A 12930-nucleotide genomic window follows, 5' to 3' on the forward strand; every position below is an offset into this window, starting at 1 on the left:
ATTGTTAAATTTGTTTTTGTTTTGTGTCTGAAATTAGCGTGGTTCCATTATAGTCAGCTTTGTTCCATACTGATGAGTTTAGTTTTCCTAGATTCATTTTTATCTGTGCTTGACCGACACCAGGTCTTATATTAACATTTGCTACAAAAGACGCTTTAGAGCTGATTATCCAGCTAGGTCTTATTTTTGGGGAAACATAGTATACAATTTATGCGTATGTACATATGCTATTTAAAAATTTTGCTTTCATTGACTATTTCTCTTTCTTTGTAGTCAGATCCTTAGTGTGAGATTTTTATTGTAGACATCAATCATCACTTTCTTGTTACAAGTTCTATGAATTTACACACAGGAATGGAGTGGCAATTTTGGGTATAGGTTATTAAAGGGAACTGGGTCATTGGGGTTCACCGTGGCAAACATGATTTGGACTTTATCACACTTAGGAATTAGTCTACTTCACACGATAGTCCCATGTGCATTTCTGTTCTGAAAGTAGGTTAAGTTGGCTAGCTTTAAAAACATAACTAAAAGAATGGGAAAATTTTGATAGTTTCTTATTTACTTCTGTTACTTATGTGCTCAAACCAGCCATCATGTTTGTGACACTCTGATTCAGTGACTAATGCCTTTGCAGCGGAACTCCCACCTCCATACACAGCCATTGCCAGTCCAGACGCCAGTGGTATTCCAGTAATAAACTGCCGCGTGTGCCAGTCTCTAATCAATTTGGATGGCAAGCTTCACCAGCATGTGGTTAAGTGCACAGTTTGCAATGAAGCTACGGTAAGTGGAGATTTCCATTAATAAAAGCATCTATTGTTGTCTGACATCTTCTCCCTAAAGGAAGTACTCCAGTAATGTAACTTAAACGTAGATGTGGCCAGACACTGATACGGCACATTTTTTCATCCTTTCTTTCTTCACTATGGCTATTTCTCTTTTAATACACGAGGTAGCCTCCGGGAGTTTATAGCTAACTTCACTGTGAAAATTTCATGACAAATTTAAATTTAATGCCATTTGGCTCTTTACTTTCTAAAACAAGACTGAACGACAGTTATTTATAATTATTTCCATTGTCTATCAACATCACAATGAAATCCATTATAGTTCTCACTGAAATGAAAATATACTGAGGTTCACTACAAAAGTGGACTTTGTACTTAATGTGAAGATTATTTAAACTTTTTTTTATGTCTATAGGATGTCACTATGGTTTTTCTGGGCTTTTGTGATCATACGTTTCTTATTGACATCTGTGCTATATTGTTTACAAGTAGCTTGGTATTTTATTTCATTTGCTTGATGTTGCTTTAGTGAAATGTTCAAAAAATTTGAAGGGCACATTTTTTAAGTGAACTTTGGGAAGATCAACTAACTTTTAAGTAACATTAAAACAGTTTCAAGTAATAAACTGGTAATGGGTATGTATACTGCTTAGAATAAATATATTTCTACTTTCATGGTTAGGCTTTATTTTTTTAAATGGCAATCTCTCTCAAAACCTGCAATTAAATGTTATTTTTAGTTATTTATATTTTATTATTCTTTAGAAAAGTCTAAAAAAGGTAAGTGATTATTGTGTCTGTAAGATACTGGGCTTTATATGTTTTATATAAAAGTCATAAAATAAAACCTTACTCACGAAGCAATATATTTCCTTGTAAATTTATTTTTCTATAAAGGACATCATTTGGAGAACTTTATTGTTTAGATAGGTGATACCTATAAAACCAGCTTTTTTTTTTTTTTTTTTTTTGGTGAACACTTACTAGTATATTCAATTAGCATTAACTTCCTTAGGGTTCTTTTTGGAGCTGGCAAGCTAATAAGAGATGCTAGACATGAGTAGTACTTTAAAAAATAGCAGTGACTTATGGTTTTCTTGGATTTGATATTAGTGATCTTTATTCTATTTTTCTACTGTTTTGCTTTTGTTTTGAGAGATGCAGTAGATTTATATTCAGAGATGGATTCTGTCTTTGTCAGCAATTTATCACAGGTTTGCTGTGGAGATTAAAATAATTTAACAAGCAAGTACTATATGGCTGTAATGGACTAGGGTCCTACAGAACAGTTTCCTTATGCCCCTCACTCGCTCTTACTGTGATGCATTCTCATGTCAGTCACACTGGGAATCAGTGTATCCATTTTCCTGGTCACCTCTGAGAGGAGCCTGACATTCCTGTGGAGAGAGACTAAAACAACCAGATAACAAAACAACACAAAACAAATCCAAGGCTAGTAAGTCCTTTTTATTTCAGTACATTTTAGGTTGGTGCAAAAGTAATTGCGGTGTTTGCAATTTTTTAAGCTTTTAAACCTCAATTACTTTTGAACCAACCAAATAGAACTGGAAAGGGAAGTAAGGTGTGTGTGAGTGTGTGTGTGTGTGTAAATATGGATACATTTTAGCAAGATTTAGAGAATACAGAATTTAGGGCTAAAGGAGAAGCGATTTCCAGGACAAGTTAATGCAAAATTTGAGAAGTCCTGGAGGAAGAGTGGAGTTACTTGGCTACAGAACTGATAATGAGTCTGAGATTTGGAGGCTGACAGAGTGGAGTTGAAGTCCTACCTAGCTCTGCTACTTACCAGCTGTATGTCCTTGGGCACGTCTCTAAACTGTGGTTTCCTCATGTCAAGTGCTAAAATGCTAACAGTACCTACTTCCTGGGGTTGTTTTTGGGGACGGGTAAAGTGCCCAGCACAGTGCCTGCCACATAACGAGTTTATTTTGCCAAGTAATAATGTGAAACTGTGCGCATCAGGACAACGTCCCCGCCCCCATTTCACTGAGGACCAGGCATGACGAGGCATGGCCTGTCTCTGGGGCTGACTCGGGGCCAGTGCTTGAAATCTTGTAGTTCATTCATTCGCCTTGTTTTACAAATGAGGAGCTAGAGTCTAGCAGTGAGGTAAGAATAAAATATAAAAACAAACCTTGTCATTTGCAAGCACACATTTACTTAATGGGAGAATTTGGGGATACAAAAATTAAGCCAAATTCTGGTTTTTGTGATACTTTAGATAATAGAGCAAAGCATTCTGGATGTTTGTGCAGTTTAGATATTCAGCTTTTCTCTATAATAGAGTTTAGTAAGTTATCGGTGGCTTATTGCTAACTTTTGTATATTTCTGCCAAGGGTATTTACTTAAATTTTTTAAAATCTTTAAAAAAAAGTTGCAGACTTACAAAAATAATAGTACGTAGTACAGAGAATTCTCATAGGCTTTTCATGCACAGTCCCCAAATGTTAACATTTTGTCACATTAGCTTTCTTTCTCTAAATAAATAAGTTCTTTTTTTTCGGGACCTTTTAAGGTAATTATAGACATGGTGCTCTTCTACCACTAAACATTTTAGTGTGAATTTCTTAAAAAAAAAAAAGAAAGAAAGAAAAGAAAAACGACACTTACTTATGCAATTACAGTACAAGTACAAAATGCGGGAAATCAACATTGTTAAAATACTGTTCTCTAATTTTTTTACCTAATTCATGTTTCTCCGGTTGTTCCATTAAAAATAAAATCTGGTCTAGGAGTCAGTCTAGAATTACACGTTGCATTTGGTTATTGTGTCTCTTTAATCTCTCTTTATATGAAATTTGGTGTGTCTCTGTCTTTGATTGCCTTGACATTTTGTGAAGAGTACAGGCAAGATATTTTGTGGAATGTTCCTCCATTTGGGTGTATCTGATGTTCCCTTATGATTAGATTCAGGCTACACATTTTTGGCAGGCATACCACAAGAGTGACGTTCTGTTCTGCTCAGTGCATCATAGGTTATTTACTTTAAGAAGCCTAAGTCCTATTATTGAAAAAAGTGCCCTCTTTGGTGCTATTTAGTTTTACTTTTAAATTGATCGTAAAATTAAAGAAAACATGCTAGCATCAGGAGCTATCTTAAGTTTTTGTTTTTTTTTTAAGTTTAAAGATGTCATACAATTAATCATTTCTTCTACTGAGTAAAGGTTAGGAAAAGTTCAAATTTGTGGTATACTCCTCCTCGCCCACTATTCTTACTGAGCCTGGCCTTCTCAGACAGGTGCAAGAATGCTCTGTGAATGTTTGTACCTGGCCAGACTGAAGGAGATGACCTTGTCTTGTGAACTTTAAAGGGAAACAACTCTTGGTGTGCACTAAACATTCCTCCCACATTACAAGGCCTGTACAAACTACCCTTCATAATTAAAACTCTACAGCGCCCACAACTTCATTGAGTTCTTGCCAACATTTGAGCTATCTAAAAGCACTTATGATGCCCTTTCCTTAAACGGTACTTTGGTAGCACTAGCCTTAGTTTTTAAACAATCATTCCTGTTTTATATACAAATAAGCTTTGGCAATATGTACTTTGGTTAATTCGCTATGTTTGCATTTTCTTCCCTTATCTATCTAGCCAATCAAAAATCCCCCAACAGGGAAGAAATATGTTAGATGCCCTTGTAATTGTCTCCTCATTTGTAAGGACACATCTCGGCGAATAGGATGTCCGAGACCCAACTGGTAAGAGATAAAGATTCGTTCATTCATTTGTTTATTCAACAAGTGTTTATTAAAGGCTTATGATGTGCCAGGCTTTGTGCTAAACAGAGTCTTTGTCGTCATAGTAATTACAGGACCTAGATTACTTTTCTTTGTGAAAGGAATGATATGCTTAGTTTTAAATTACTGGTCACGGGTATTTTTAAGATATAATATTCTTCTTGAAAGAGCGGTGGAAGTTTTCTTGATGTTATATAAGTTCTTCATGCTATGTAGTTGGTCAGTGTCTCATTGAAGTTATTTAAAAATAACAAATCACTTTACTTGTGACGCAGTTCACCTTAACGTAGAGGTTTTAAGTCATCTCTGCGCATCTCACTGTGCACCGCATGGTCTCTGCTGAGCAAAATCTCTGCAGTAGCTTCTGGAGCTACTGGCCAGTGCAGATGCCCCCAGGGATGTACTCAGATAGGACATCAAGTCCTTACCTGTGTTTTGCTGTGATTATTGGCTTTTTAACCAGTACATGACTTGTTTGCAATCCTTTCTGAAAGGAAAGGAGCTCCCCCATTTTCCTTCCTGTCCAACTCAGACTACATAGACATCAAGGAATTCCAGCCCCCTTGGGGAACTGTGGTTGTGACTCAGCACTTTGATACCTTCTGGGCACACACGTTTGTTGAGGTGGAATATTTTAATGTTTTTAGTATTCTCAAACTACGAAACTCAAGTTGTCTTTCTAGATAGGGAATGAGAAGAACGATTTTTCGATTTGATCTTATAAGAACTTGCAAATGGCATTTAAGTGCTTCCCAAGGTCATTGATTAGGACCAATACTATATAATATGTGGTTTCCATCCAAAATTTACAATGACTCATTATTTTTGCTTTTAAAATACAGACTATTGCTACTTTCTGTGATTTTGGCTCCAAAGCCAGACACTTGATTCATAAAACAAGTATAACTTATTTTCAGTGTTGTATTCTGTATTTTTGACATACATCGCAGGTTTTGCCCTCAGGTTTTGCCCAATTCCAAAATGAAATTGTTTCCTTTCTCTTTCCACAGTAGACGCATAATTAACCTTGGCCCAGTAATGCTTATTTCTGAAGAACAACCAGCTCAACCTGCATTGCCAATCCAGCCAGAAGGTACAAGGGTCGTGTGTGGGCACTGTGGAAACACATTCCTGGTAAGTAAGCAGACGTATGTGACATCAGTCTGTAAATGTATATCGTGATGGTGTGGATTGGACTGTACTTCTGGTCTTATAGTTTTGTCAGTGCAAACTAATCGAAAGATTAAAATAGAGCATTTCTGAGAAAGACAGCTAATCAGAGCTGCAGCTAGGATATACTGCATCTTTTGTGGATTACATGAAAGGTGCACCCTCTGATTATTTCATTTGCAAAAAGGGGCCTCTCAAGGTAGGCTAAGGAGAAACTGCACCCTTTCCCCTCCATTTAGTGAGTGGCAGATCTTAGCCCCGCCCTCACCTCCTTAGTGGAGTGCAGAGTGTGGGGTTTTTAGATTCAGAAAACACTTACAAATTACCAAAATTTTTCTGATTAAAAAAATAAACTAAGATGAAAGGAAATTAACTCTGGCATTGTTAATTAGATAAACCATTAGCTGAAAAACAGGTATAAGTAATTTGATATGAGCAAGAGTTATGAGTTTTACTACTTTTAACTTTACCTGTAAGTTTGATTTTTAAAAGTTAATTTCATGATTACTTAGACTTTCAGGAAGAGTAAAAACAGGCGTTCTTTTGTTATTTGCCTTCATGGGAGACAAAAAGGTTTCCCTAGAATTTGAGCATTAAAGAACCCTCCCAAGTATAAGTGTAGGCAGAGTGGGCAGAGTGAGGTCCCAGTGGTCTGTAAACAAGACTTGCTGTCACTACTGGGTGGACGAGCTTAAGGAAGTCTTGATTATTTTCTTTTTTTCTTCCAATTTTTATTTTTAGTAAAGCAATTCAGGTACATAATTTCAAATGTCAAATAGGACTCTAAAGAATTATGGGAAAATGGTGGTCATCTCTTTATCTAACTCACCTCAAAACACTACCTCCCAGAAACTTTCCCCATGAAGCTGCTCTGCTGATATTTACTTCCATGTGTTTAAATTGTCTGCTTATCCTTTTTGTTTTTGATGAAACAATTTTAGATACTACCTTGTAAAATGCATGTTGAGGATTTAGGACTCCTACCACCCCAGCCTCTACTCACATTCCTTTCCTCTGTTACATACTCTTAGTAGAGTTATATATAATATTTTATTCAATTAATACTTAGTGTTTACATTTTTAATTATCAGGTAAATTATAATTTCAGCTGACCCAAGTAATATACTACATTACACTCTTCTGTGGCTTTTAAATTTCTCTTGGATTTGTTAATCATATTCCCTTCCCCTCTTGAATTTAATTTTCGATGTAAAATTCATTACTTCTTCCCGTGTTCTTTCATGGAACTATAAAATTCTTTTCAATAGAGTCAAACACATCATAGGGAATCTATCATTTAAGCTTCCTGCCTCACAGATGTCCTCCTGGGTCTTCTCTTCATCATTAGCCTAGGAATTCCTTTTACTTGTTTTCCATGTTGGATGCCATCCTCTCAGCTCTGGGTTTGTTCATTCAGTGGAGTACATCCTCTTGTAGCTTTCTGAGAAAAGACGTAGGGAAATAAATTTGAGCCCTTTTACTTCTTAAACAGTTTTCAGTCTTATATCACATTCACTTTATAATTTGTTCAGATTTAGAATCATAGTTTGCCAATTGTTTACTCTCAAAAATTGAAAGGCTTTGCTCCAGTGTTGAGAAATTGAACTGCTGTTCTGACTCCTGATCCTTTGTGTGACCTTATTTCCTCTTTATAGTCCTTTTCCTCTTTTATTTTCTCCAATTCTCTGAAATTACATTCGAATGTGCCTTGCAGAGGGTGTGTGTGAACTCATTGTCTGGGTCCTCAGTGGGCCCTCTTACAGCCCAGGCCATTTGCTTTGTTCCCTTTTTCTAGGAGTCTTCCTGACAGATCACCTGAACTGACTCTCTTTTTTACATTTTCTTTTCCTTTTTGGCTTTTACTTTCTGGGAAACTTCATTTATATCTTCTAAATTTAAATCAAAATTTTACTTTCAGATAATATAACTTAATTTTTAATTTCCAAGGGTTTCCCTGTGTTTTCTGATTAACTTTTCTTCCCACCCCCACAGCCGCCCATGATTAACTTTTCTTTCTCTAAAGAGCATTCTCTTCTTTATAGCATCTTTCTGAAACTATTACTTATATTTTTTCTGAGATAGTGTTCCTTTGTATGCCTTATCTGTTTTCTCCCCCCTTTTTCTATTTGTTTTCCTTTGTTATCGAGGTTTTACTGAAAAGTTTACTCATATCTGAGGGTAAATCACTGATTGGAGCCTCTGTGCATGCAGCAGCAGTTAAACTTCTCCTCCTCCCTCCCTCTGCCCCTGCTCCTCCCCTCCTCTCCTTCTCCCTTGTTGAAGAATTGTCAATGATTCCTGTCAATAGGTCTCTTTTTTAGGGTAAGTTTCTCTGGGGACCAAACCCTCGATCTCTTGGGAGGGATGTGCTTGTATGACAGCTTTCGAGAAGCTAAGACGGGTAATAGGGCACAGGCCTCCTCCTCTGTTCCGACTGTAACTTAATTCCTATGTTTGTAGAATGCTGTTGTATTCTCGCCTTCTGCTGTGCCCAGTGTTCTTAAGTTCACAAACTCTCTAGTCCGATTTCCTTTCAGAAGGAATCACTCTTCTCTTGCTTGTGTCAGGGAAGGAGAGGTTTCTGATTTTGCAATGTGGAGATAAGGGCTTACAACCTGTTGTCATTTCCATCCCTAACGTGCACTGTGAGAGAAAATACCGGCAGCCCAGCCCCTGAGCTGTTCTGGCTTCTTTGGTGTGAACACGCCTGCTTTTCACTGAGTCACTTGCCAAGTCTGCATCAGCTTTCCATTGTCCAAAAACTGAGACCATTTCTCTTCTGATTCTTTGTCTTTATGGACAAATGTCCTTATTATAAATTTTAAAATTAATTTACTATCATTTTAGTCAGGTTTGATCAAGTAAATGGAAATGCATGCATTTATTTATTTAATTTTCTGCTTCTACCCAGAATTGCTGGGAATTTTCTGGTTGGGCAGGACAAGCTAAATTTTATTCCTTGCATTTATGTTTTATTTATTAAATCAGCGATTAAATAAATAAATTAGAGGATATACTTTGGGGGTGTAGTTAACAAATATCTTTTTAGAAATCATATAAGGCCGGCACGGTGGCTCAGGTGGTTGAAGCTCCGTGCTCCTAACTCTGAAGGCTGCCGGTTCAATTCCAACATGGGCCAGTGGACTCTCAACCACAATGTTGCCAGTTTGATTCCTCGAGTCCTGCTGGGATGATGGGTAGCACCCCATGCCACTAAGATTGAACATGGCACCTTGAGCTGAGCTGCCGCTGAGCTCCCAGATGGCTCAGTTGGCTGGAGCACGGGCTTTCAACCACAAGGTTGCCAGTTCGACTCCCGCCAGGGATAGTGGGCTGTGCCCCCTGCAACTAGAAAACGGCAACTGGACCTGGAGCTGAGCTGTGCCCTCCACAACTAAGACTGAAAGGACAACAACTTGAAGCTGAACGGCACCCTCCACAACTAAGATTGAAAGGACAAAAACTTGACTTGGAAAAAAGGCCTGGAAGTACACACTGTTCCCCAATAAACTCCTGTTCCCCTTCCCCAATAAAAAAAAAATCTTAAAAAAAAAAAGAAATCATATATTGATTTAATATAGAATAATACACAGTAGATATTGATACATAGCAAGTACTTCGACTAAATTAAATATATGTTAAATATATATGTTTTTCTTTCTTATATGTAAACAAATTATATTTTGAAATACCATTTTAAAGTCTTCAAAATAGATTTCTTTCCACTTACTTCAGTGAGCTCCCCTCCATAATTACCTTACATTTGCATTTTTCCCAGCTGTGTTTTATACGCCAAGTCCTTGCCATGGATTATCTTTGTAGCCACATTATAAGTGAACTGATTTCATTTCTTCAAAAATATGTATTGAGTGTGTACCAGGCACTGGGCTAACTGCTGGAAGTCACAGTCCTTGCCCTCATGGGCTTTTCTAATCTAATAGGAGGAGAAAGACATTTAAAACAAGAATTATATGAAAGGTTTTTAGACTAGAGTAAGAAAATACAGTGTTCTTAGTGCACATACCCGAATACCTAGCCTAAAGGAAGTGATAGTACTCTAAGACAATGGAAAGTTGTAGTACAGCTTTACAATTATTTCTGTGTGTATGGATGCTGTGTGTAGAATGGATTAGACAGGGGCAAGCCTGAAGATGCATGAGAGTGGGTATTTGGCTTTTATTATTCAGAAAAGTGATGACCATGGTCAGAAATAGCATAAAGTATTAGAGACTTAATCATACATACTGATAATATGGTAGATGACGGACTGAAGGAGAAAAAAAATCAAACACAACTATTAAAATAGTTTATATTTAATGTTTTGAAATTATCTGGTAGTTAATTATAGATAATTATCCAAGTTGAGAGATTAGATGTATATGTGACATGATTATTATTTCTTTTAAAAATAAATTAGACATTTAGATATTTCCTCTCTAGAAGAAAATCGCTAAAGTAATATGCAAGCCAAAGACTAACTTCTAATACTGGCTCTTTCTTACTTAATACTCAGTTCAGGCAAGTGAATGATGTGAGCATGTTAGCACAGTAATTATGATTTAAAAAACTTTAATTCTTCAGCAGAAAAAGGTGTTTGGGACTAATATAGGGTATTTGAAGATGATTTCAAAATTTCTAGAAAACAAAATTTCTGGTAAGGGAGTATGTACCTACGGACAGCGATTACTTTTGAGAGTTTGAGATTAATCAGATGCTCAGTGTTACGAAGAATAAACACTGCAAAGTTCTTAATTCTGACTTGAGAACTTTGCCTTATTCTTATTATGCTGATCACGAATAGTCATATCCTTTGTTGTCTGTTTTTTGCCCTTCAAGCTTTTAACTATTAGGATAACTCATTGCTTATTCTCTATCTTGTCTTTGCCTCGAATCAATTGAGATGAGTTACAAAGTTCAACAGAATTGAAACTAACATATGTAAAAAACTTGGAGAATGAAAAAAAGGGCAGAAAAAATATGATGTTATGTATGAGAATATAAGATGCGTAATATTTAATCCTCTGCAGTTGTTAAAATGAGACTGAATTTTAGCTGTGGCCCTTCTATAATCAATGAAAAGAGGAGAACATGATCTATTACAAGATATTCATCATGTCTTTTAAAACGCTCACAGAGAAGCTTTATTAGAATACTGTGACCCTGAGAGAGTTATTTACATGGACTGAGATAACAGAACAGTATAATGGACTGTGTCCTCAACAACATTTTTTAATATATCAATGTTATAATGCTGAAGTTAAATTTACTAGGAATTCACAATATTCATTTCACAGCCTGGCTGGAACCATGGATAATGTTCATAAAAGCTATATTTGTGTTTTACAGAGGGTATTCAATAGAATACTTATTTTATAGGATAATAACAAATGGTATGTGAGTAAGGAGTTCCATGGTCATTGGGAATTGCTAGGATAAAAAAAATTAAACAAAATTTTTATAGGTTTATTTTTTATTACTTATACTATATGCATCATTGCTAATATCCAAACATTTTTTTTAACCTCCAAACCATTTTGTGGGGACCATGTAGCCAGAGTAATGTCTTGGGGAAATTGCTTACAAAATAATTTTGCAGAAGAATAAAGGGAATACGTAGCCTTCAGCCAGTCCTGCATGAATATGAAGAAGTTTCTTAAGACAACTGGATTTAATTTTACATTTCTGCATTCCAGATGCAGGTCCAGATGCTTTGTCAACCAGTACCTGACTGGACGGTTGACATTCTTACATAAAAAATAACACAACCTATAATGTATGCCTGAACCATAATTGATGGCTCAAACTTTGCCCTGAAGTGGGCCAATGAAGTACGTCCTGACAGGGTCAGATTATCTTTACTTGGACACAAGGACATATGGTTTGGTACCCTAGCCAAGAGTGACAATACTTTTAACTTGAACATACTTCAAAGTGATGACACTAGTTGTTTATTGTATCCATTAAAAAATAAAACCCAGTAGTGTACTATCAGAAGTCTAGTTTTTAGCAGTGTAACTTTCTTATGAGCTTTCTAAGATTGATTTTAAGACGGTATCTTGAAGAAACTAAGTTTATCTCTTTAGTTACATAGTATGGTTAGAAGTCAGTCAAATATTTGAGGACCTCTACTAAAAATGATTGGGTTTTAGAGAAGTTGCGCTTTATTTTTGTGATAGAAAATAGATATACTTTTTTGTATATTACCAATTGAGACTTCAAGGTCTCGCAATAAATATTTAAGAGCGCAGAGGCTGCACTTTAGATAAGAAAACAGTAGTAAGTCAGCTGCCTTTCTAGGCCAACTTTCTTTCAGAAGTGCAAGTATTTGCATTCATCTGAATTGAGTATGACAAAATTATTTCTAGTGATAGATGCTTTTCTGTTCTTCATTTGCTGCTTTTAAGTGAGTACTTGGCGATAACAAAACCAGATGTGTTTTGTTGCTGGATAGATAATTTACTAATTACATAGTAAAGTCATAGCTGTTTGTCAGTTATAATTGCATTTACCATGCATCTACTGCTAAAATGAACACTATAGTATAACATTGGACTATATAATCTCCTTAGGGTGGTCATGTAACATTCTGGAATTCCTCTGCCAACATGTGAGCCTTCAGGCTTGGATTTTGAGTTCCTCTTCGCTCAAGGGTTTCATAATTGCCTCCTCTGTCAGTTTGCTTATTTCAACTATGAAAAACTAAAATTTGTTATAAGTGACATTTGAAATGACATGGTAAGTTCAGCAACTATCCTAAAACAAATTACAAAAACATACAAAAGTGTCCAATAAGATTTCTGCATTCTTTACTTCTTCATGGTCTGTACCAATCTCTGTAGAAATTCTATAGGCATCTCTGTTTAGTACATTAATTCTAGCACTTTTATTATTAAGAGTAAATTTTGAAATAAATAGACTTGTTACAAATTAAGTACTAGAAGAAAGAATTATTGCTGCTTGAAAAAAATGTAGCCTTGGTTTGGCATTCTCAGATGTTGAAAAATAATTATTGTGAAAGGAGAATGAACATTTATGTATCGTTTCATTTCTAATTTCTTTATCTTGGGGCTCTAGGTTACTACTGTGACTGAGAGGACTTATTTCAAGGTTAACCAAACTTTATGAGGATTGAAATAAAAATGAAGAAAGAAGTCCAGGCAAACCCAGATTTATTTGTTCTTTTTTAAAAGTTAATCATGAAAAAAAATA

General features: G+C 35.9%; 1 protein-coding gene across 1 annotated transcript in view; it reads left to right on the plus strand.

The window, feature by feature from the left end:
• The window catches only part of PIP4P2 (phosphatidylinositol-4,5-bisphosphate 4-phosphatase 2), a 34206-nt gene that overhangs the window by 12447 nt on the left and 8829 nt on the right, over positions 1–12930 (plus strand). The window contains exons 2-4 of the mRNA XM_019726235.2: positions 638–786; positions 4406–4512; positions 5562–5685. Of these exons, the coding sequence (XP_019581794.1) occupies positions 638–786; positions 4406–4512; positions 5562–5685 (380 nt within the window). The remainder of the gene's footprint in view (positions 1–637; positions 787–4405; positions 4513–5561; positions 5686–12930) is intronic.

The sequence above is a fragment of the Rhinolophus sinicus genome, linkage group LG14 (assembly GCF_036562045.2).
Source record: "Rhinolophus sinicus isolate RSC01 linkage group LG14, ASM3656204v1, whole genome shotgun sequence".
NCBI lineage: Eukaryota > Metazoa > Chordata > Mammalia > Chiroptera > Rhinolophidae > Rhinolophus > Rhinolophus sinicus.